This window comes from Mixophyes fleayi, chromosome 8 (assembly GCF_038048845.1).
Source record: "Mixophyes fleayi isolate aMixFle1 chromosome 8, aMixFle1.hap1, whole genome shotgun sequence".
Lineage (NCBI taxonomy): Eukaryota > Metazoa > Chordata > Amphibia > Anura > Limnodynastidae > Mixophyes > Mixophyes fleayi.
Window position 1 is genome coordinate 110,088,815 of NC_134409.1, and position 26,148 is coordinate 110,114,962.

At 42.0% G+C, this 26,148-nt stretch overlaps 1 protein-coding gene across 3 annotated transcripts in view; it reads left to right on the top strand.

Annotated features, from left to right (window-relative positions):
- The first annotated feature begins 14,082 nt into the window (after positions 1 to 14,082).
- Positions 14,083 to 26,148, top strand: part of VGLL4 (vestigial like family member 4) — a 79,633-nt gene continuing 67,567 nt past the window's right edge. For 2 of the 3 annotated variants that reach the window (XM_075183174.1, XM_075183175.1), the window contains exon 1: positions 14,083 to 14,401. Coding sequence is in view for 1 of the 3 variants with exons in the window: in XM_075183171.1 (XP_075039272.1) it covers positions 15,193 to 15,200 (8 nt within the window). In the remaining 2 variants the exon portion in view is untranslated. Of the gene's footprint in view, positions 14,402 to 15,182; positions 15,201 to 26,148 lie in introns of those variants that run through there. The other variant, XM_075183171.1, reaches the window with a different exon arrangement.

Below are 26,148 nucleotides of genomic sequence, written 5' to 3' on the forward strand. Positions count from 1 at the left end.
ATATACCTGCCAATTTCCATATATATATATATATATATATATATATATATATATATATATATATATATATATATATATATATATATATATAGTCAAACTAGGTTAATTAAGATATAGAAAGCAATGCAGCCTGCATGTCTTTGGACATTTTATCAAAGTAAATAAACTAACTTGACCACTGACAATGGAGAAAAGTAAAGCTGCAGCTATATCAGAACCAATATCAGCAAACTGGCGGCAGATTGGTCGCCATGCCTAAGAATGATTCAGTCTAAATCAGCCTGTGTGTGCTGACGTCAGTGATGACCCAAATGTGGTCCCACAGCTTGTCCCAAGTGCTGAACATTAGGATCTGTTCAATTTAACCATCCACTCATGTCACCAAATTAGAATGTTGCTGCTGTTGGCTTGAGCAGCAGGATTGGCCCATGCGTCCCATAGCGTAGGAAATAATGTCCTGGGCAAATTTTTATTTCAGACTAAATTCAAAAATATCAATAAAAGTTATTGGACAACACACTACTTGCTTAAACCTTATTCCTAAGCATACCTGTCAGTATAATGTTTATTTATAAGCTTATTGTGACATGTTGGTGTGTGGTTTTGTTATGTTGCTAATAAAGTAAAAAAAAAAAAAAAGAGACAGGAAACTATAAAGTGACAGTTGGTGAGCTATGTATGAGCTATGCATGGCTGCAGTGTAAGAAACAGCTTATAAAGTTGATTCATACTGACAGGTCTCTGCAGCTAAGCGCTTTCTCTTGCTTATTTTTATATTGTGATTAACCAGCACATTCAGTGTTGCTGATATAAGCAGGTATATCTGGTCTGAGAAAGTAACATATTTGACCTACTGAGAAAGCTGCCAATTTTAGTAGCACTTCTTCTTAGGAAGTTAGGAGTTTACTAATTTGCCTCTCTGCCAGGAAAACCTGTTTTCATAAAAGTGGGTTGGAACACAGAAAACAAGAAACAGACAAGCTGAAACATGACCAACTAACAAATACACTTGTCATATATAAACATCCCCAAACCTACTGAGCTGGAAAAAAAACAAACGTATCAGTGTTATGGAAATAATGTTTATGGAACTGTCTACGGGTCTTTCTGCTGTAACAAATTAAATTTTCTTTATTGCAATCCTGTGAGGTGGATGCATATTTATTGGACATTTCTTCTTAAAGGTCTTCTAAATCACATAATTGAAAATTTCATATATGTAAAGTCTAAAATGGTATTACCCTCCCTCAGATATTTCAGACGTTAAAGAACAACTTCACATAAAACTAAATATATTTAGGTGGTGTACAAAGAGTTAAAACACACATTTTCACTTGTATCCTCTGATTTCTGGATCCAGAAACTAAATTTGGGAGTGTATTTTCTAAGCTGCAGGTTTGAAAAAGTAGAGATGTTGCCTATAGCAACCAATCAGATTCCAGCTCTCATTTTGTAGAATGTACTAAACAAATGATAGCTAGAGTCTGATTGGTTGCTATAGGCAACATCTCCACTTTTTGAAACCCCCAGTTTAGTAAATCTAGCCCTTGGGGTTGTCATTTAAGCTGTTGTAGCATCACTGGTCCTGCCTGTTGTTTATGAATCCAGAAATCAGCACAGAACATTTCTGGATCACCGGGCACACAAATGAGGAGATATCACCGGCATCAGGTCCAGGCTGGGCTGGGGGGAAGGAGGGCATCTGTTCCCCGGGCCGGTCCCATAGTGGGCTACCTTGGGCTGGGTCACTGGGCCACCTGCATTTATTTCCTTTAAAATGTTCCTAATAGGATGCTGAGTCGAGTCTTAACCCCAGGGCTAAAATTTGTCAGTTCTCCCCTGACCGGCATGTGTGTTCCCTAAAGGAACACAATGCCAGATAGTGATCCCTTTGTAATCATTCAGATCGTTGTTAGGCATGTCCATTGCCTGTTGGAAGATGATAGGTGATTTAAAACTTGTTATGATCAGTTAAAGCCTCTAATCTCAGAAATCCCTGTTATGTGTGTCTATTAATAATGCAGGTCATTATATGTGTGTGTGTCACGGGCACTAGGAGTCTTTACCCAGGGATCACCAGATGGTAGGCTTACCAGAGCAATGTAGATGGTAATAGGGTACTCTGGTAGCTGGGTGATCACGGAACATGAAATGATGGCCGATGAGATGCTCAGGAAAGTCTATGACTAGCAACACTGGTAATAATGAGGTAATGATACACAAGGAACTGTATGGACAAGGACACGTGAAGGTAGTCAGTGGTCTGCGATAGCAAGTTGTACCACTGCTATAGTGAGGAGGAATGTCCAACAGAAACAAGGAGGTGATGAGAGTCAGCGGTCTGCGGGTAGCAAGTTGTACCGCTGTCTGAGTGAAGGAATGGAATCCAAGTGGAGGTATCCAGGTAGTCAGTGGTCTGCGGTAGCAAGTTGTACCACTGCTATGTGAGAGGATAATGGAACAGGTGATACCGGAAACAGGGATCAGTGGTCTGACATCAGCAAGTTGTACCACTGCATATATATGTGAGGAGGTGCACGGGGGAAGACTGCAACACAGGATATACACAGGCACCTTATACACGATCCACAGTAATATGCACAATATAGATATATATATATGTAAATGACCGATTAGGTCTGCAATCTAGAAAGTCTCTTGAAGTAGTCCAGCACAATGATAACACAGTCAATGATGGCAATAGACTCAGCGGATAGCAGACTCCAGAGAGAACCAAACACAGTCCAGCAAGATATGCAATACACAGCACAGTCAATGAGAAGTATGCATACCGTGGTTCAGCAGTAGCAGTCAGATGGGATTGCAGCGGTACCTGAGCGGCTGGAGGCCGACTGGATAGGAAGTCCCTGGATAGGAGAAGCAGCGGTCTAGCAGGTGCAGCGCACAGGTGAGTAGACCGACAGGGACACGAATCCACAGGAGTCAGCAACACGTGGAACTGGACTCATAGGAAACCCAGGAGAATGGAGATGATCCAGCAGAGGGTAGTAGAAGAGATACAAATCCAATGCTGACAGGAGGGTAGAGACCAGTGGAACACGTGAAGGCGTGGAGAGTGGATCAGCAGGAGGTGGACGATAGCGCTGACCACAGCGGCAGGACTCAGCGGCACACGGAGGTAACCAGTAGCAACCACAGGAACCAACAGCGATGGGAACCAGGAGTGCAGCGCAGGGCAGGAGCTGTAGATCACGAAGTGTAGCAGATGGTAATGAAAAGCGGCAGTCTCGAGGAAGCCACAGCAAAGATGAGATGAGAATGTAGTGCACGGAGGCAGCGGATAGTAATCAGCTGGCAGTCACGATGTTGAACACAGGCGAGTTGCAAGCAGGAGACTGTAGTGCACAGAGGCAGCGGATAGTAGTCAGCTGGCAGTCACGATGTTGAACACAGGCGAGTTGCAAGCAGGAGACTGTAGTGCACAGAGGCAGCGGATAGAAATCAGCAAACAGACTTGATGAGAAGCAGGTGAGTGAGGTAAAAGCTGGAGTGCACGGAGGCAGCGGATAGCAATGAGCAAACAGTCACATTGATATAAAATAACGTTGAAGTGGTGTAGAAGACTGTAGTGCACGGAGGCAGCGGATAGGAATCAGCAAACAGTCATGATGATAAAGTTGATGGTAGAAGTGGTATGGAACCACAGTAGTAGAAGTGGTTTGGAAACCACAGGAATCAGCAGCACTGAATACACAAGTAATACAGGAACACCTTCAGAGACTCATGAGGAATGAGACTCCAAGATCAGGCAACGTGGTAGTGACCACAGGTGCTTAATATAGGGAGGTTGCCTGATCTGCCAATTAAGTTAAAGGGGTATACACTGAAGTATAGAAAAGGGCTGCGCATGCGCAGACCCTCAGGAAGGTGGACGGCCACGGTTCCTAAATGTCCGGGAAGAGGCACTCATGGTCCGGTGAGTGACAGTACCCCCCCTTTTAAAGGTGGGCACAGAACGCCTGGAACCGGGCTTGTCCGGATTTTTGGAGTAAAACTTCTTCAAAAGGGCAGGAGCATTAAGATCTTCAGCTTTGATCCAAGAGCGCTCCTCAGGACCAAAGCCCTTCCAATGAACGAGGAAGTGGAGGACTCCTCGCGAAATTTTTGCATCTAGTACCTCGGTAATCTCAAAATCCTCCTCCTGATGGACTTGAACTGGCTGCGGAGCTGAGGGAGGAGTTGAAAAACGGTTGATAATAAGAGGTTTGAGCAAAGATACATGGAAGGCATTAGAAATCCGAAGACTCTTAGGAAGAAGGAGTTTCACACATACTGGATTGATAACTTGAATGATCCTATATGGACCAATAAAACGAGGGGCGAATTTCATGGATGGAACCTTCAAACGAATATTTTTTGTGGATAACCAGACACGATCTCCAATTTTTAGTGGTGGAATAGCCCGCCTCTTCTTATCAGCGAAAGATTTATATTTGACAGATGTCTTCTTCAAACAGGTTCTAACCTGAGACCAGATATTTTTAAAGGTCTGACAAACAGTCTCCACCGCAGGAACTTGGGTGGGCGGGAGGGCAGGAAATTCCGGAAAAGACGGATGGTGACCGTAGACCACAAAGAATGGAGTTTTGGATGATGACTCATGGTACATGTTGTTATGGGCGAACTCAGCCCAAGGGAGTAACTCTACCCAGTTGTCTTGATTGGCTGATGAAAATATCCTTATAAAAGTCTCAAGATCTTGATTGACACGTTCGGTTTGTCCATTGGATTGTGGATGGTAAGAAGATGAGAGTGCTAATCGTATGCCCAAGGTTTTACAAAGGGCTCGCCAGAATCTGGACACGAATTGTACTCCTCTATCAGACACAATCTCAGATGGACATCCATGGATACGGAAGATCTCTTTAATGAAATGTTCAGCCAGGATAGACGAGGAAGGCAAACCAGACAGAGGGATGAAATGAGCCATCTTCGAAAATCTGTCCACTACGACCCAAATAGTGTTATGGTTCTTACTAGGTGGTAAGTCAGTAACGAAATCCATACTAATATGGGTCCATGGTTTGGACGGAATGGGTAGTGGTCGCAGCAACCCTGCTGGGGTTCTGCGGGAGGATTTGAATTGCGAACATAATTCACAGGAAGCAATGAACTCTTTGACGTCTCTCCTCATTGAAGGCCACCAGTAACTTCGAGAGAGGATCTCAAAAGTCTTGTGTTCACCGGCGTGTCCAGAAAAACGAGAGGCATGGAACCACGAAAGGATTTTTCTCCTTAGAGTAGGAGGCACGAGGGTCTTCCCAAATGGTAGCGTTTTGGTGGATGAAGCAGCCAGTGAGATACATTTGGGGTCTAGAATGGTATGGTTGGAAACCTCTTCTATATCAGAGGACGTAGCAAAGGCTCTAGATAAGGCATCAGCTTTTTTGTTCTTGGCAGCTGGTTTGAAGGTAATTATTAATTCAAAACGGGAAAAGAAAAGAGACCATCTTGCTTGACGAGGGTTCAAGCATTGGGCAGACTGGAGATATGACAAGTTCTTATGATCCGTGAAGATCGTCACCGGATGGCGAGCTCCCTCCAACAAGTATCTCCATTCCTCTAATGCGGCTTTGATAGCCAGTAATTCCTTGTCTCCGATGGTATAATTCTTCTCTGCGGGTAGGAGACCCCGAGAATAGAAGGCACAAGGATGGAATTTTTGCTGTTCCGAGCGTTGGGAGAGAATAGCTCCTAAGCCCACATTAGAGGCATCTACTTCTAGGAAAAAAGGGAGTGTCACATCAGGCTGACGAAGGATTGGAGCCGAAGAGAAGGACTCTTTTAATGTTTGAAAGGCTTGAATAGCCTCAGTAGACCATTGCTTAGGATTAGCCCCTTTACGAGTCAGGGCCACAATAGGAGATGCAATGGAAGAAAAGTCTTGAATGAAGCGTCTATAGTAATTGGCAAAACCTAAAAAACGCTGGATGGCACGAAGAGTAGTTGGCTGGGGCCAATGTAGTACAGCATTTACTTTGTCAGGATCCATCTTCAGACCAACTCCGGAAACAATATACCCCAAGAATGGAATCTGGGGTAATTCGAATGAACATTTTTCTAATTTACAGAACAATGAATTTTTTCGTAGCCTGGAGAGGACTTCTGCCACATGTTGGTGGTGAGAAGGCAGGTCCTGTGAAAAAATCAATATGTCGTCCAGGTAGACGACGACACATACATATAATAAGTCCCGAAAAATCTCATTGATGAAGCCCTGAAAAACAGCGGGGGCATTACATAGCCCGAAAGGCATTACCAGATATTCGTAATGCCCGTCTCTGGTGTTAAACGCCGTCTTCCATTCGTCACCGGAACGGATTCTGATTAAATTGTAAGCACCACGAAGATCCAACTTAGTAAAAATACGGGCTCCCTTAATGCGGTCAAATAGCTCAGTGATCAACGGAATGGGATACCGGTTCTTGATAGTAATGGCATTGAGTCCACGAAAATCTATACAAGGGCGTAATGATCCATCCTTCTTTTTGACAAAGAAGAACCCAGCTCCAGCGGGCGAGGTGGAAGGTCGAATGAACCCACGCTGGAGGTTCTCCCGTATATATTCAGATGTAGCTTGAGTTTCAGGTAACGAGAGTGGATAGACCCGGCCTCTGGGAGGAGTCTTGCCAGGAAGAAGATCAATCGGACAATCCCAAGAACGATGAGGAGGAAGACGTTCAGACTGAGCTTTATCAAAAACATCGGTAAATGAAGCATATTGAGGAGGGAGTCCCGGTGAAATAGCTGAAATGGAAGCTTGCTGTACCTTGAGAGGAATGACTTGGGAAAGGCAATGATGGTGACATTCAGGCCCCCAAGACGTGACTTGAGGGGTGCGCCAGTCAATCTGGGGAGAATGACACTGAAGCCATGGAAGGCCTAGGACAATCGGACTTGTCGTAACAGGAAGAATTAAAAACGATATCTCTTCATGATGCAGAGCACCAATCTGAAGGGTTACTGGAGACGTACTCTGGGTGATGAGACCGTTGATGAGACGTGATCCATCGATAGCCGTCACAGTAATGGGAGTTTTTAAGGTAATCATTGGTAGAGACCATTGATTAACTAACGATTTGGAAATAAAATTTCCTGCTGCTCCGGAATCAATCAATGCCTGTGACTCAAAGGTCTTGGTAGCAAAGGAAATAGTCACATCAAAAGCGCAGACTTTAGATTTCATAGACGATGGAGAGGACTCCAGGGACCCTAACTTCACCTCTCCAGAACTAGTTAGGGCCTGGCATTTCCCGATCTCTTAGGGCAGGAGCTGAGGACATGAGTGGAATCAGCACAATAGATACAGAGTCTATTCTTGACTCTTCGTTTCCTCTCCTCAGAAGATAACTTGGAACGTCCAATCTCCATGGGAATCACAGCGGGTGACACTGGACGAAATTGAGGGTTAGAGCGAAAAGGTGCTTTAGCAGAAGTCGTTTTCTCAGCCTCTCTTTCACGAAATCTCATATCAACACGATGGCATAGAGAGATCAAATCTTCAAGTGACGAAGGAAGCTCTTGGGTAGTCAGTGCATCTTTAATTTTATCGGAAAGCCCCTGCCAGAAGGCGGCAACTAGGGCTTCAGTGTTCCACTGAAGTTCAGAGGCTAAGATCCTAAATTGAATGACGTACTGGCCTACAGTATGAGATCCTTGTCGCAGACGGAGGATGCTGGAAGCAGCGGAGGTCACACGACCTGGTTCATCGAACACACTTCGGAATGTAGAAATGAATTTGGCACTATCTTGTAATATTGGATCGTTCCTCTCCCACAGAGGGGAGGCCCAAGCCAGGGCTTGTCCTGAAAACAAAGAGATAAGATAGGCCACTCTGGAACGATGGGTAGAAAAATTTTGAGGTTGGAGCTCAAAATGGACTGAACATTGGTTAAGGAAACCCCTACAAGTTTTGGGGTCTCCATCGTACTTTGACGGAGTAGGCAGGTGAAGCGTGGAAGCTATAGACACCTGGGATGGCAATGGGGAAACGGAGGAAAGCACAGGAGCTTCAGTAGTAGCTGTCACAGTCTGTCCAGATGTTCCTTGGGAGGTTAATGACTGATAACACTGAAGTAACAGCTGTTGGCGGGCATCCTGTTGCTCCACACGGCTAACCAGATGTTGCAGCATCTCTTTGGCGGTAGGTTCCACATCTGGGTCTGTCATGGCCTGATCTTACTGTCACGGGCACTAGGAGTCTTTACCCAGGGATCACCAGATGGTAGGCTTACCAGAGCAATGTAGATGGTAATAGGGTACTCTGGTAGCTGGGTGATCACGGAACATGAAATGATGGCCGATGAGATGCTCAGGAAAGTCTATGACTAGCAACACTGGTAATAATGAGGTAATGATACACAAGGAACTGTATGGACAAGGACACGTGAAGGTAGTCAGTGGTCTGCGATAGCAAGTTGTACCACTGCTATAGTGAGGAGGAATGTCCAACAGAAACAAGGAGGTGATGAGAGTCAGCGGTCTGCGGGTAGCAAGTTGTACCGCTGTCTGAGTGAAGGAATGGAATCCAAGTGGAGGTATCCAGGTAGTCAGTGGTCTGCGGTAGCAAGTTGTACCACTGCTATGTGAGAGGATAATGGAACAGGTGATACCGGAAACAGGGATCAGTGGTCTGACATCAGCAAGTTGTACCACTGCATATATATGTGAGGAGGTGCACGGGGGAAGACTGCAACACAGGATATACACAGGCACCTTATACACGATCCACAGTAATATGCACAATATAGATATATATATATGTAAATGACCGATTAGGTCTGCAATCTAGAAAGTCTCTTGAAGTAGTCCAGCACAATGATAACACAGTCAATGATGGCAATAGACTCAGCGGATAGCAGACTCCAGAGAGAACCAAACACAGTCCAGCAAGATATGCAATACACAGCACAGTCAATGAGAAGTATGCATACCGTGGTTCAGCAGTAGCAGTCAGATGGGATTGCAGCGGTACCTGAGCGGCTGGAGGCCGACTGGATAGGAAGTCCCTGGATAGGAGAAGCAGCGGTCTAGCAGGTGCAGCGCACAGGTGAGTAGACCGACAGGGACACGAATCCACAGGAGTCAGCAACACGTGGAACTGGACTCATAGGAAACCCAGGAGAATGGAGATGATCCAGCAGAGGGTAGTAGAAGAGATACAAATCCAATGCTGACAGGAGGGTAGAGACCAGTGGAACACGTGAAGGCGTGGAGAGTGGATCAGCAGGAGGTGGACGATAGCGCTGACCACAGCGGCAGGACTCAGCGGCACACGGAGGTAACCAGTAGCAACCACAGGAACCAACAGCGATGGGAACCAGGAGTGCAGCGCAGGGCAGGAGCTGTAGATCACGAAGTGTAGCAGATGGTAATGAAAAGCGGCAGTCTCGAGGAAGCCACAGCAAAGATGAGATGAGAATGTAGTGCACGGAGGCAGCGGATAGTAATCAGCTGGCAGTCACGATGTTGAACACAGGCGATTTGCAAGCAGGAGACTGTAGTGCACAGAGGCAGCGGATAGTAGTCAGCTGGCAGTCACGATGTTGAACACAGGCGAGTTGCAAGCAGGAGACTGTAGTGCACAGAGGCAGCGGATAGAAATCAGCAAACAGACTTGATGAGAAGCAGGTGAGTGAGGTAAAAGCTGGAGTGCACGGAGGCAGCGGATAGCAATGAGCAAACAGTCACATTGATATAAAATAACGTTGAAGTGGTGTAGAAGACTGTAGTGCACGGAGGCAGCGGATAGGAATCAGCAAACAGTCATGATGATAAAGTTGATGGTAGAAGTGGTATGGAACCACAGTAGTAGAAGTGGTTTGGAAACCACAGGAATCAGCAGCACTGAATACACAAGTAATACAGGAACACCTTCAGAGACTCATGAGGAATGAGACTCCAAGATCAGGCAACGTGGTAGTGACCACAGGTGCTTAATATAGGGAGGTTGCCTGATCTGCCAATTAAGTTAAAGGGGTATACACTGAAGTATAGAAAAGGGCTGCGCATGCGCAGACCCTCAGGAAGGTGGACGGCCACGGTTCCTAAATGTCCGGGAAGAGGCACTCATGGTCCGGTGAGTGACAGTGTGGTTTCAAAATGAATTCCAATTTTTATTTTTAAAAATATAATGTGGTGCCTTCCAATCAGAGTTAGCACTCTAATATATAATCTTAGCCTAATTATGTGAGTTCAAGAAGCCGTTCTGTCCTGTAAGCTATAGTATTGATGTTGCATAGTTGCCAACACTTCCAAATCATTTCTAAGGAGACTTTGAGCAAGTGCCTCTTAGCATGTCATGTGTAGTACAGTCTTGGTAGGCATTCTTCGACTACAATGTGAGGGGTGATGTCGGGTCATTCTCCAGAAGCCCCCTTAGTACTCTTGTGCCTCATTCAGGCCTTAAGGCCCATAACTGAGTACAAACTGGGCTTCACTGCTTATGTACCGGCCTCCAAGCTTGCTCAGAGGAGCAGAGTGGAGGCCTAGCAAGAGTGGAAGCCTATGAAACAAGTGGACTGGCATTGTCTGTGCCACTCACCTTTGGGCACATTAGCCACCCCACCCCTACAATGGCAGTAGTTTTGCCACTGCAAGAGGTATTATACAGATCTTATACAGTTACAAGAGGCAATTTTAGATACCACAGTAAAAAAATGTATAGGTGGTGCAACATTTTTAGAAATTATGTACAGTATGGCGTTTGTAGTTTGCACTACATTCTGGAAAAAATGCAGGTTTCCATTTGTTACCCACACTTACAAATTAGTTTTACAAGTATCATTTACTTACATGCGATAAGGATTGAAAACTATCTTTCATCAAATGTGTTGGTACATAAATATGCCCCATTGTCTGGACTGTGCTACACGGAATGAGGAGCTTATCACGCGTCACTAGTAGAATAAATTATAATGACAGGTGTCGCAATGAGAAGAGTATGGAGAACAGATGGATTGTTGGAGCCATGGGGTGAGTACCCTCAGAAAGAACTATGTCCTGGCATATAAGACTATAGGGAGAACACATGAGGAAAAGTGTGGGCTATATATGGACATATGGACGATGAAAAGGGCTTTAGGACTTACAGAAAAGTTCTTATTCTTTTCAGACATTTTTATTCCATTTATTATTATTATAAATTATATCTACAGTGATTTCTTCTCCATCTCTAGTCAGCATACAATACTGCAGAGGACTAATTGCATTAGTAGCAATCTGACACATTAGTCTCAGTTATATATACAGTAATTTATCCTCATCATTTTCCAAATCCTATAACTGCCTGGATCAATTTGTTAAGAAGCCATTAACTTTGTACTTTAAGGTACATATTTTCCTCTGGGACAGCCCCTTCCCCCCCTTATGCTGATGGACTCCATAGCAGTTGCATAGACTGCTATGGGTATAGTTGTGTAGAGGTCATAACTCCCAACATTTTTAATATCCCAAAAGCAGGACAAAATAAGCCCTACCTCCATTTAAACCAAAAATAGCCCACAATTGGATAACTTAGCATAAACTACACCCACTTTACTTTTAATCTCCACCCAATTTGCAGGCCGCAAACCGGAATGTGCCTCCAAAATTGAGACCATTGGGAGGTATGGCACTGTAGAGGGACAATGGTAAAGCAGCCCTTCAAAAGTGTGCACTATCCCTATTCATTCCCAGTCCCTTTTCTAATATTGTCAGCCATACTATTCTGCTCCTTAGCCAGTTGAACAACTTGCATTATTACCAAAGACCTACCTTTCATGAAAAAACATGAAAAAACAGACAGTAATTAACTTATGTACAAAATAGAAAACTAATTTGCACCCCTTGCATTGTAACATGGTTTTGTCCAGGAGACTACTTACTCATTTTTTTACTTAACATTCCTTAATGAATCAGGCCCAATGTGTCTAATCCAAACTCCCTAGGCTACACTACAGGGTTTTTACTACAGGGTTTTCTTCTGATTATCAGGCCAATCACACGATAAACAACTGTTTGGCCTGATATCGCATTAGGATGTACGCTCCAACGATGAACGACTATCGTTCCAAAGCTCATTGTATTGTTTGATTTGATTTTATAAATAAATTAAAAACCACGTTCAATGATGGAACAATGTCGTTCCAATTCTGCAGTGTGTATGCACTCATGACCAGATCCCCGTAGAGTTTACAGAGTCACAATCTTTTCAGCCGATGGTTATGACAAATGAAGAGCACAGGTCTGAAGGTAAATCTTGTAATACGTGTATAATGTATACACATGAATCGGCATGCTGACCGGGACTTTTGGTCGTTGGTAAAATTGTTAATTATATTGCATCAGGAGAAATTTTCTGTAGTGTGTACCCAGCCTTAATCTGTTCTCCCTCCTCCACCTAACAAGATAATGCAAACACAGCTATTCTCTACTCAGAGATCTATATCCGCACACAATGATACATGCAAAAAGTGGTTTCAGGATCAGGACTACAATATATAATATGAAGCTGTATGAATAAAAAAGGATAAGGTGAAGATACCACTTGACTACAGCCTTACTGAGTTAATGAAATGCTGTCAACACAAAGCTTGTTGGCTAGACACAGAACAAAAAATAAAGAGGATTTTTACACGCTATGACAGCCCAAAATACAAGTAAAGAAAAGAAATGGGATTAGCGTGCCTTTAAGTCAAAATTGGTCATGCAATAGGAAGGAAGCATGAAGGCAGCTGTTGCTTCTTGGCCCTTTGGCTAAGATCAAATGTAGTGCCTGCTCTAGTAGGGGTGGAATCCAGCCACCCTGAAAGGTGTAGGTAACCTAGGTCTGATGCCAGAGGGATGGTGGTGTCTTGGCGGCTTGAGATGTCTGTGCCTCTGGGGGACTGGGCCCAGAGGTGACCTGAAAATGCCCGGATTGTTGCGACCCAATATCGCGTTGCACAGAGTAAGGCACATAGCACAATGCACTTGAGTGAACCCAACACTTTTATTTCTTGGTCCCGGCCAGAATCATTTGTACACCCTCCGGCCATGAGGCTGGGGCCTATGGGCACTTTTATTTTTTTTATTTATTGAACATATAGGACTTATGCACTTTTTTGCACGGATTTCATTTAGTTTGATTTTCATTTGCACAGTTTGGGTTTGGGTACGACCCTTATGGACACCCCACTAAGTTGTCTGAGGCTCCCTCCTTCTGGGTGGAGTTAAAGAACCAGTCCCCTGAGGAAAGCTTTGGCCGACCTTGGGGTAAAGGGTGCTGCCCGAGACTTTTGTCAGAGGTAGTCCTGAAGACCCTTCCCCCCTACAGGGCCTTTTGGCTCCGGTGGAGGAATGAGGCCCTTTCCCTTTTGGGAAGGGTCCAAAGGCCCAAGTCCCCAGCACTGTTTTTTTCACAGCACTGGGTGATTTGGGGAAGCGCACCTCGGGTTTCAATTAAAAAAATAATAAAAACACCACCATCTTGGTCTGTAAAGCCATGCTCCTTGGCAGAAATCAAGGTGCTCGGGGGTCCAAATTTATATTTGTACTGAGAAGTGGAGATTTTGCATTTTGTAAATATCCTCCTGTGTTTGTTTCATTGCTCAGTAGCAATCTCTTTGCTCAGTTATTGTATGTTCTCTTATCTCTGTTTCTCTAATACCAGACATAGCAAATTGTCAGTCTATCCCTGTATTGGGAGTATCTATAAATGTTAATTTACAGTTCTGCACATAGTCAGTTTTTCCCCTGTAGTAAAAAATATCTATTAATGTTGATTTACAGTTCTGCAGATACTCTTAATACAAGGTATCGATAATTGTTAATTAACAGTTAACTAATGTTGTTCTCATTGCTGCATCTCTCTCATTCTGCACTGTCTCGCCATTCAATGTTTGCAGTCTCTGTCTCATTGCTCAGTGTCTCATTGTCCTGTATCTGCCTCTGCTGAGTATCTCTTCTACCTGCTGCTGCCTGGCCTGTGACGTCACGCCCATATTATGCTAATATAAGCTGAGCTCACCAGGCCTCTCCGCCAATGAGCGCTGAGTGAGCTGCCCACCTGCCAGGAAGAGAATTCCATCATTCCTCACATTCCTGCTGCGGAGAGCTGCGCTGTGCGAGGAGCTTTCCCGGGGTCCCCCGCTGCCCCCCATCTAATAAGTCACCGGGGTTCCCTGCAAGTCCTTCCCCTCATATCACCAGCCCGGATCCTCCTACAGCGCCACGGGATCTGTGCCCCTTCCAATAGCACTGACAGGGGTCACCCCTAAATCAGCACTGGATTATCAACCTTGCGGATCCCCAGATTACCCCTGGATTACAAGCCCTAACTGCAGAGTGCACTGGCTCTCCCCCAGAACAGCCCTGCATTAGAGGCTCCGGCACGTTGGATTGATATAAAGTTGCTACTCTGGTGAGTTATGTCTGCTGAACGTGTCTGTATTGTGTGTATTATTGATTTGTGTATACAGACCGCCCTTATTGTGTGTGCATACAGTGTGCTGGCTACAATGTTACTGTTTCTGCCCAATGTGTTTTATTTTACTTATATTTAAGGTATAACCAGGGCTGGAAATTTCCACTAGTCAAATTCCAAGAGCTGGTAGAAAACACTGAACTTTATCTTCAATAATTTTCCTTTAAATCGTTTCTCTTCTCAGCCCTTAGTTACTAATTTCCCTTGTAAAACATTTTAGTGTATGTTAAATAATGCAGTCATCTGCATTCATGATCTAATGCATCCATGCATAGCAATGCAACATTTCATAGTGCTTGCAGTCATCTATTGAATTATATATGGGTCAGTTTATATTTGTCCTTACTGCAGAAAAAAAGTATGTTATGCATGCTGTCTCTTCTTTCATATTCTACTACTTCCAGGCATGTGCAATGTCTTGTGATTCACTAAGGAACCTCCCTAGATCCATACCTGCAGCCAGGAGAAGGTGGGAGGGAGCATATGCTCAGTGTCCTATTTGTCTAGACTAGAGGTCAGCTGGCCAGGAGAGGGTTACACTACAGCCCCTGAGTCTGAAGTTAAAGGCTGCCTGAGGTTTTCACATGTCACTGGAGGAGGAAAAGGAGGGGGGGAGGCAGCAGTCACTCTCCTGTCTCTCACATATGGGGGGAGGGCTGCTGGGATCTTTGGCTCTGATTGAAGGAAGTTGGAGAGAAGTTGTTTGTTTTTTTTGTCTGTGCTGCTGTATGTCCTGGTAAGTCTCTTGTGTGTGTTGTCTGTCCATGCATGTACTGGGGAGAAGCACTGAGGATTTGTGGGGTTATTCATATTAATCAGCAGGAGTTCTGTGAACAAAGCCTGGTGTGATAAAGTTCTTTCCCATGGTCTTGGGTAAGATCTGCCTGTGCTCACCCCCATCTCCCCATATGAAAATGACTCTTTAACCTGTGCTATGTGTTGTTAACAACATCTGTGCATAGGGCCACATTTAGTCCATGTACACATTCAACAACAAAACTTTGAATAATACATTTACTACTTGTTTCAGCCTGAATACAACTTGGGGAAAACACTATTATCGTATATCAAATATAGATGCGTGATAATATCACACAAGAAATACTGATGCAATTATACAAGCCTGGGCATTTTCGTTTGCTTTCTCTATTCAAAAGTCGTTTGTGATTTGCATGGCTGGGGCCTGTCTTTCAAGCCAGGCATTCATGACAAAAAGGATTGTGGTCCTATGCAAAGTAGGTTGTTTAAATCATTAAAACAAGTAAAGATGACTAAATGTGAAAAGACACTTTGTTTTTTTGCTAGCAATGTAAAATGCCTATACACTTTAAGTTATTTTATTTTTTTTATGTAAAAAAGAAATATACACCACAACATTAAAACCACTGACAAGATCATCAATGTTGTTCACTTCACTTGTTACAATGGCACCTGTCAAGGAGTGGGATATATTAGGCAGCAAGTGAACAGTCCATTTTTGAAGTTGATGTGTTGGAAGCAGGATAAATGGACAAGCGCAAGGATCTGAGTTACTATTAAAAGGGCCAAATTGTGATAGCTAGATGACTGGGTCAGAGAATATCCAAAACAGCAGGTCTTGTGGAGTGTTCCCGGTATGCAGTGGTTAGTACATACAAAAAGTGATCCAAGGAAGTACAACCAGTGAACCGCTGGGTGCCTAAGGCTCATTGATGTGTGTGGGGCGCATAGACTAGCCCGTCGGGTTTGATTCCCACAAAAAAAGCTACTGTATCGCAAGTTGCTGAAAATGTTAATGCTGACTCTGATGGAGCACACCGTGCATCGCAGTTTGCTGCATAACCGCGGAACAGTCTGAGTGCCCATGCAGACCCCTGTCCACAGCTGAAAGTGCCTACAATGGACATGTGAGCACAAGAACCATGGAGCAATGGAAAAGGTGGCCTGGTCTCGTGTATCCCATTTTCTTTTACACCTATGAGGATGACCAGGTGACTGTGTGTTGTTGTAGGAGAATCATTACTTTGACACACTCCTTTAGGCAGCAGAAGCTGTGAGGCTGTGCATCTGGGAGAACCCCGATTCTGGAGCTTGTCCCCACATTGATCCAACCTAATTTTACAATGTGTTCCTGCAGACTAAAGGGGCCTTATGTAAGGCATCAAAAAGTACTTAAAACCTAATGCTTGCCACATGCACCATTATCACTGGCATTATCCGAATATATAATCTTATGTGGTCGCCATGCTTGAGGATCATCGGCTCCGTATTGGTCTTGCTCATCAGTCCAGCATGCACACAACTGCTATCTGTCTTACTGTGCACTAGGTATCGTGCAAAAAAGCATCATCTCCAACATGGCAAGTATCTTTTTATATTTAATTTTGTTTGTGGGGGGGGGTGGACGAGATGTAAATTGGAATGGGGTTAGATGAAAAAAGTTGGTTTCAGAAAAATTTCCATTTCCATGGGTATAGCCATGTATATAATCTCTTTATACTACTGGAGGTGGATTTATGTATTTATTAAAGGTGAGACCTTTGAATAGTTACCAGATGCTCCAATCAATCTTAATGTGTTTTTTGTTTTTTTTTGTTTTTTCTCAGTGATAGTCAGGGCAGGAAGTGAACAAAATTGTTTCTGGGTGTGTCACCAGAATAACGAAATAACAAACTGGCATTGGTAGAGGTTGTTCAGTGATGAGATGGGTTTCACAAGAGTGTGTGATATATTTCCCCCCTCGCCATTTACCATGTACACAGTGGATATAAGTCTACACACAAACTTATAGATGTTAAATGGGATCTTATTTAGCGGTCACATCCTTTAACTGCTAAATAAAAGTCCATACAACATCTATAACTTGTGCAAATGTTGAGCCTATATAAAAGGAGAAGAACATCCATTAAGTGCTTTTAAAGACTTATGTTTTTTGGGACTTTTAATATCCCTGTAATGGTATGAATATATTTTAATAATATTTACTTACGGTTGTTTATTGGTGGTATAACATACCCATGTAGGTTGTTTTTATTAAAATATAGTTTTATTAACTTATTTAAATTTTACATTGATTTATAATTGCATTTATGATTAGTGGAATTGAAAGGAAAGTTTACCTTGGCGTGGTAGTTCACTGCTTTATTTTCTATATCATTTAACAAGAGCACACACTCTTTTCTATGGCTTTCATTTCTAATCCATATAACTAAAGAATGCTTCTAGATTGCCTATACCCAGTGCCCAAAGATTTGTTAGAGGTATTTCATATATACAGACCTTTTAATGAGACATAGCAACCAAAAATATTCAAGTGTAAATGCCCTGGTTTGGATAAGTGTGCACACCTGTTCAGAATGGAGCTGTAGCTGTGTCCAGAGTTGTTCAATAAAATACAAAATCCTGTTCAAGGGTAACTTAGCATATAACTGCCAGCAATGAATGTGATTATGATTAACCCCAAATAATGATCACCTGTTCTTGTAGGAGTACCTTGAAGTTTTCTTAGTTGCATCCTACTGGGATAGCCATAGTACTCAAGACTCTTTCAAAATATCAAGGTGGGGGGGTCCTTATTGTACAGAGGGGTGTGCCATGGAAGACTGTAAAGTCTATCATCCGTAAGTAGTCAACTGGGGCATTGTCAAGATCAGAGCATCCCTCAAAAGTTGATGACTGGATAAGGAGAGAATCTATCAGGAAGACTATGGCAACATTAAAGGAACTCCAGGAATTTCTGTCAGGAGCTGGCCACTCACTGCATTGTGACTACAATCTCCCGTATTGGGCTATGGGAGACTGTGACAAGACGGAAGCCACGTCTCACAAGAAACAAACTAAACATCAAAGTCCATCTAAATATTTGCATCATGCTTTGGGTCTTCTTGATCTGTTGAGCTGGGACATAAATTCAAGTCCAAATGAATAGCTTCAAATATCAATATTTTGTTAAGAAACTTGCTGTTATCTGTCAAAGCTGAAGAGGCATTTCATCTTCCAACATAACAATCCAAAGCACACATTGAAGTCAACCAGGGAATGGCTTCAGAAAAGGAAGATCAAAGTATTGGAACATCCAAGTCAGAACCCAGACCTCAATTCTGCTGAACCTGGGGAATGAATTAAAGAGGGCTGTGCAGAGGAGATCCCTTTACAGAGTTTCCCAAACCCAGTCCTCAGGGCTCCCTAATAGTGCAGGTTTTCCGCATCTCCTTGCTGGAGCACAGGTGTATTCATTACTGACTGATACATTGTAACAGATCCACAGGTGCTCCTAATTATGTCACATGTGATCCGGAAAACCTGCACAATTGGGAAGCCCTGGGGAGTGGGTTTGAGAAACCCTACCCTTGCAGCTAGCCAATTATATTTTCTAGTAGTCCTGTTGCTGAATGAAAGGAGGATACACCTCTGTCTGAGACTTGTTTTTATTAATTAACTATCGCTTGATAACAAGCATTTAAAAAAAACAAAAAAAAAAACCCTTTTCTTTTTCATTGTAACTTTTCCATTTGGTGTCTCGTCTATTGTGGCCTATGGAACGGATTCAATATTAAATCGGCAGAACAAGCGTGTAAACGAACTACAGTTTACTGCAAAAAAGCGGGATTACTTTTCACTAAGCCACTTAAATAAATCTTTTAACTAGTTTTGAACTTTTTTTTTTTTTTCCACCATTCCAAAATTCTTACTAAAATAAAGTCAATACTTAAAAGAGAACATCTGAAGAATTTTAATTGGTCTGACTTGTTGAACCTTACATCGTATGGTTTTCTATAGTAGTTGAGTTTGCATTGTGGATGTGATGAAATATCCCCCCCAAAAAAAGCTTGTGTTGGTCTGTATTGTATTATAAACCTTTGCATAGATCCCTAAAGGGTGTTTTGTTTTTACACATAGGTCAACTTCGTTTTTATTGTCTGGATAAATATATGGCTGCTACCACTGTGACTAGGTGACGACTAAAATCTTTATACTGTATTATAAAGATAAATTCTGTTTAACCTTACCTTGACTTGCCATTGCATCTGTGTTTAAAAGTTAATGTGTGATTTATTTCTTTGCCAGTCATTACAGATGACTACGTTCATGGGACGCTGGATAAATGTGTTGATATTATAATTTTGGAAAACATAATTATTCAGTGATATTTATGGTGACATCACTGGTAATGTCCTTGTGTTCTGCCACCAACTTGCAATTTGTACAGAGTAATTTCTGTTGTCCAATACTGTTTACAAGCTTGTTGCTTATGACTTCAGGACTGCTGCTAAGTGATGCAACTCTGTCCTTCAAAGTAGTAGTTTAAATGCAGCAGCTTTCGTCAAAGGGATGGAACAGATGGTGTCTTGGATGTATTTAGTAAAGAATAAAAGCTTCAGTTAATTCTGGGCATTGAAACAAAGTAATACAGAGGCTCATGTATATGTGCATGTTCAATAGCAGCTTATTTGCTCTAAAGGCATATTGTTGTATTTCTGCTTCCATTCAGATAAGTGTGGTTAAAGATACAACAGCATGATTCCAAAATTGGTCTGTAAAGCGGTAATCTCATGTAGGGGATGTTTTTACAGGTATACACATGTCCGTATTCAATGAGGATGTTGTAACAGACAATACACTGCAGGATATGTCTAATACATATGTTGAATATAAAGTCCCAAAAGAGTGCCCCCCCCCCCCCCCCCCCCAAACTTTTCCATTAATGTCATAGTTTTCTGGCATGTAGTTAGTTTTTGGGCATGCGCAGTGAGATTTTATGCAAAATATGGCACGCCTTGGCATTTTATGTGCTTAAATGAATCTGGCCTGTGTGTGACTGGCAGCAATACTTGTCTGCCCCCTTGAAGAGATTTTGAAAAGGGCAAGTCCCTTTTCTTATCTGTCCTCTTACAAAGCAATATCAGATGCATGCTTAAAGGGTACTTGGCTTCCTATTCAAAGAATAAAACAAAACCTTGTTTGTAGGATTGAGTCTTTTTTTTTTCTTTTTTTTTTTTTTTTTTTTTTTTTAACTTTAAAACAATAAGCAATTTGAATATACATTGTACAGTTCACAACGTAGCCGGATTAAATCTTTTCCTTCCTATGCAATACAAGAAGAAAATAAGCATTTTATTCTGCTTTGTTTTTATAGGCCTGGATGGACTTAGTAATTCTGCGTCTGGTCTGTGCCCATTGTTGGGTAACAAGGGTGGAGAGATTGTTTATTTGCTACATGGAGGGGGGATTGGTTGTTTAAAAGTACCCTTTCATTTATGCTAAATGATGTATGTGTAAAATAAATAAATATATACACACCTACATCTCCAAATACCCCCTCAGAAAGGTAATCAAAAGATCAGCAGATGGACAATGCTTCTACTTCTAATTGCTGGTATTGAGTGAATTTTACATGCATTCCTTGACACTGGTTTAGCGTAGCTGTCCCCTTTGGGTATGGTGCTGATGGTTTGCTTTTTATCTTATTATTATTTTAAGCTGTACCAAACCATATAATATAGACATTTATCTTGCTGGTGTTCAGTGTCTCTACTTTTGTATTTGTTATATTCCATGTATATTTCTCTGACACTTTAAAGTATTAGTTAAAGTCTATCATGCTGTGTTGTGCTCGCTCTGTTTTGGTTCTGTGGAGTGTATAAAATGCTTTACATTTTTCACATTCCCTTTGGAAACAATTTCTGGAAGTTCAGTGACAGAACTTTCTTCCAGTAACAGATGAGACGGCTGCTTCTGCGTCAGATGTGTCTCTGGAATGTAGCATGTGGGAAGTGAAGCAATAATTAGCTGCAGTGTCCCAGTGCTTTCCTCTGTTTATTATGGAAAACCAAGAGGCGGAGGCTTCTCTGCACACAGGAATCTTTTCAGAGTTGTAGACGTATTATCTCTGCTGTGTGCAGTGCTGCACAATCTATGTAAAATTTATTCAGTTGCGATTCATACATGTGCCCCTCCACAATGAAAACAAAGAAAACCGCAATTTTAAGGCAGATGGGCCCAACTATTTTGAACTGTTCTCATCTCTCTTGGAAAAATCTCTCAATCTATTGATTCCCAAGTTGTCTGCTGATGGTAATTTGACCTGGACCACCAGACTGACATCCTTCATATCTTCCTCTTCTGTCAAACTTTCCAGGTAACTAATCTTACTTTTAGTATATTTTATTAGAGTTTAACTGACACGTAAAAGGCAAAATTATTTGCTATTGTAAGGCTGTTGACGACAGGCAGAGACCCATTTACTATGTACTATGGCTGGAACACTTAGAAATAACTTATTTCAGATGACACAGGCACCAATTTATATCATTGCAAATGTACTGACTGTTTTTTTATTTATTACGGTGTTGTATTTCTGTATTAGAAATGTACTGACTTCTCATACAACAGGCAAATGTTAGAGGAAATTTTTGTTTTGTAACTTCTCTAGAGGAAATCCCAATTAGGCTAATTAGACTTTTTTCATCTGTGAGTAACCAACACTCTAATAACCAGCAGGGGGTAGTTACCTGTATCCTGTCTTAAAACGCTAGACAAACACTGAACAATGTAGACAGCAAGTGAATTGGGGGAAATAACAGATTGGTATAAATTGCATTTAACATCTAAGTTTAGAGAACATATTACATCCTGATGCTAATCTTTGAATGTAATATTTCAGACTCTTGGTGCCTGGGTGGAAAAGGGGGCTGGTTTACTCCCTGCCAACATAGGAGGCAGAAACTGTACAAAAAGAACACTGTTTGACCATGTAATGTATCATACCATCTAACTTCTGGAGAATCGCTAGTACCTCAAACTAGAGTGTAAAAGTTCTTGTCAGGGCTCTTGAGCAATAAAACATCACTGCTTGAAGATTTTGCCTGCAACTATTACCATTACTGTATACTGTGACCAACAGATAAGAGCTTACACTCTAATCTGTTACCTGGCTGTCTTGTGTTGAATCCAGCGTCCGTGTCAACGCTCTGCCTGCTACCGAGCAGTCCTGGAGAGCGGTACAATGAGTGTCTGCAGGCAACAGTGGAGCATGGTGGAGGTTCCATGTGAGTTTGCTGTATTTCAGCAAATGCAGTTGGGGATTTGGTCAGGATTAATGGTGTCCTCAATGCTGAGAAATACAGGCAGGTACTTAACCATCATGTAATACCACCAGGGACGGGTCTGATTGGCTCCAACTTTATTCTGCAGCAGGACATGGACCCCAAACATACAACCAATGTCATTAAGAACTATCTGTAGTGTAAAGAAGAACAAGGAGTCCTGGAAGTAATGATGTGGCCCCCACAGTGCCCTGATCTCAACATCATCGAGTCTGTCTGGGATTACATGAAGAGACAGAAGGATTTGAGCTACATCTGCAGAAGATCTGTGATTAGTTCTCCAAGATGTGTGTAATAACCTCCCTGCCAAGGTCCTTCAAAAGCTATGCACATTATCTAGGAGAATTGATGCAAATGGTGGTCACGGCAAATTTTGATTTAGATTTCTATTCTGTTTATTCACTTTGCATTTTGTTAATTGATAAGAATAAGCTATTAACGTGTTTTTGTTTTTTTTTGTTTTTTTTTGGGAAAGCATTCTTACGTCGCAGCATTTTTTCCACACCTGCCTAAAACTTTTGCACGGTACTGTATATATTCTCTTTTACTCTCGCATACCTTAGTGATAACTATATTTGTTCTGTCAATTTACTGCGAATGACTCATTTTACTCATGACTGTCAGAATTAAAACCATTGCTCTTTTTGGCTTAACAAAACATTCACATTTACTGCACTTTGTTTTGTACTACCCTGTATGCCACGTACTGTTATCCCATGCGTTATGTACGGCACTGCAGACCCTTTGTGGCACTATATATATATATATATATATATATATATATATATATATATATATATATATATATATATATATATATATATATATATATATATATATATATATAGATAGATGATGATGATAATACTTTCTCTCTCCATCCAACTAGAAGAACATTCTGCTAGTTAGGACGAAGATATAGCTAAAATGTTTTTGTTTTTATGGCTTTGCATTTGGCTTGCACACTTCTGGGAATGACATTATCTCAGCCCAGCCAAATGTCCACTCCAGCATGTTAAGAGACTATGAGGGTTTGGTGGGCTGCGTGGTATTCTTTGGGTTGCCACCAGAGATCTAAGGTCTGCATTTGATTACAAACGGACATTGGGAACATTCTACATAGCAAAACCACCATATGTATATGGTGGTCTGCATTTTATGGTGGTCTTTGAAACAAAGCTGTCTTTGAATAGTAGCCACTAGTATACATTGTTTTCACTAGTAGTGATGTGAAGGCCACATATATTGGTCATTAGAATGTTCTCTGTATTGTATGGAGATCACGACTAGCTTGTACATCAGTCACTAGACTGTCTCTATAGTATAGATGTCACTATAATAGTCTCTGCATTCAATAGTAGTAATTGGTTATGGTGTTGTAGTTGCTCATAGTTCTAGAAGATAATTTTACATGTATTTCATTGTTCATCACCATTTATTTATATAGCGCCACTAATTTCGCAGCGCTGTACAGAGAACTCATTCATATCAGTCCCTGCCCCATTGGAGCTTACAGTCTAAATTCCCTAACATATACACACACACACACACACGTCAATTTGTTGGCAGCCAATTAACCTACCAGTATGTTTTTAAAGAGTGGGAGGAAACCGGAGCACCCGGAGGAAACCCACGCAAACACAGGGAGAACATACAAACTCCACACAGATAAGGCCATGGTCGGGAATTGAACTCATGACCCCAGTGCTGTAAGGCAGAAGTGCTAACCACTACAACAGTGTTTATGTACTTTTTTGTAGAAGAGTCTGTGCCATGTTCTTGGGCAGCACGGTGGCTCGATGGCTCAGTGATTAACACTTCGGCCTAACAGTGCTGGGGTCATGAGTTTGCTTCCCGTCCATTGTGTTGGTAAATTTAGACTGTAAGCTTCACTGTTATGACAAATACTCTCTGTACAGCGCTGCCTAATTTGTGGCGCTATATAAATGATTTTGTATTTGTCTCGCAGGCCCAAAATTGCCATCCCTCCCCAGTTGACAGATATAAAAATGAATGTGAATTAGCGTGTGAACATTCCATGTACCGGTAGGAGCATGCTATTTGTGCTCTTTAGAAACCTCCTGTGACGTCATGAGACTCCAGGAAGTATTTCGGCTTTCACAACATGCTGCCGATTCTGTGAATGATCATGAGATTAGTGTCACAGAATATTGAGCAAACGGCTCATTTAACTCTCTCACTGCTAGCCCTGTAGATATGTTCCAATTGTCCCCAGCACATTATGGCGTATTAGTCATGCACTAATCTACAGACAACAAAAAGAGACTCCATGGATGGCAGAGGCTCTAAAAGAGCTTCTGTCTGCCTCCATCCTGGCTTCTACTTGCATACTAAAAGTGATGAGTCGTCCCCCCCCCCCCCCCCCCCCCGCCCCCTATAGCAGATGTTGGGTGTTGATCATGTGATCAATAGACCATATACACTACAGAAAACAAAAGAGCCAATACATACAAATGTGCATGCAAGAAAAGAAAAAAATAATGTAGGTGTGTTTCCCCCCCCCATATTCTCCAGAAGAACTTTTTAGCTCTTTCAGCAATCCCTGTAAACATTTTCCAAACTTGCTAGATGCATATACAGTCTTTGTTTACTGGTATTACGCTACCTTCAAAAAAAAAACTCCTGTGCATTTAAGTCTTGGGTTATAAAGGTTAGTGACCCATAATTTAATGCATTAGGATTTTTAGATTTCTTAAATAGAATGTCTTGTTCTTACATCTTATATGCAGGAGTTCAAAAAAATGAAATCCACAAAACACGTTTTTCGGTTCATCTTCTTGAAACTTTAATAGTAAAGCATGTTTGGGTAGAATTTCTTTGCAATGTCCGGTGTAATATAAAAGCTATTTTTGGAAAATGCAGTGTATTCTAAAAAAAATAAATAAAGCCTGATTCCTGTGGGTACTGCACAGAAAAATGATTAACATTGATGTTAGCTTAATTTATCACTTTTTCGGCTGGTCATAGTCTCGGCACACAGGTGAGCAAAAAGTCTCAGAGGTTAGACTAATGACTGAGTGGACTAGGGTCTGCTTGTACCTGTCCACCATCGGTGTCCCTGAAAATAACAAGTCACTGTGGCAGACTGACTTATGATTCTGGACTCCTGTTATGTCTGTTTCTATTGTCACCAATAAATATAGTCTAATGTGGTTCCAAAGCACAAAAGAGATTGAATTCCAGAATACAATAATACAAAGTACAACTGACACATACGCTGCGTGCCCTGGATCCAGGGACAGTCCGTCAGAGCTGATGCCCGTTGGCAAAGAGACCGTTCCTTAACGGAGGCCACCTTATATGCTGTTCGGTTTAGAAACAAAACGCTGTCACAAATATATACAGATAACACTAAGTTCTTCATTGGTCCAGGGTTTACAATGTTCCAGTAGACTGCTGGTCATAGGTCAGTGTGACTGGATCACTTATAAATAACTTATAGTATAAATTTATGTAAAGGGAATGGCACAGGGCGTGTATTTATATAATTGCAAATGTACTTATTTTTGATATTGTGTGTATTTTGGTAAAGGAAATATCTTTTTATTTCTGAGACCAGGGGAGGAAATTTATTTTGAC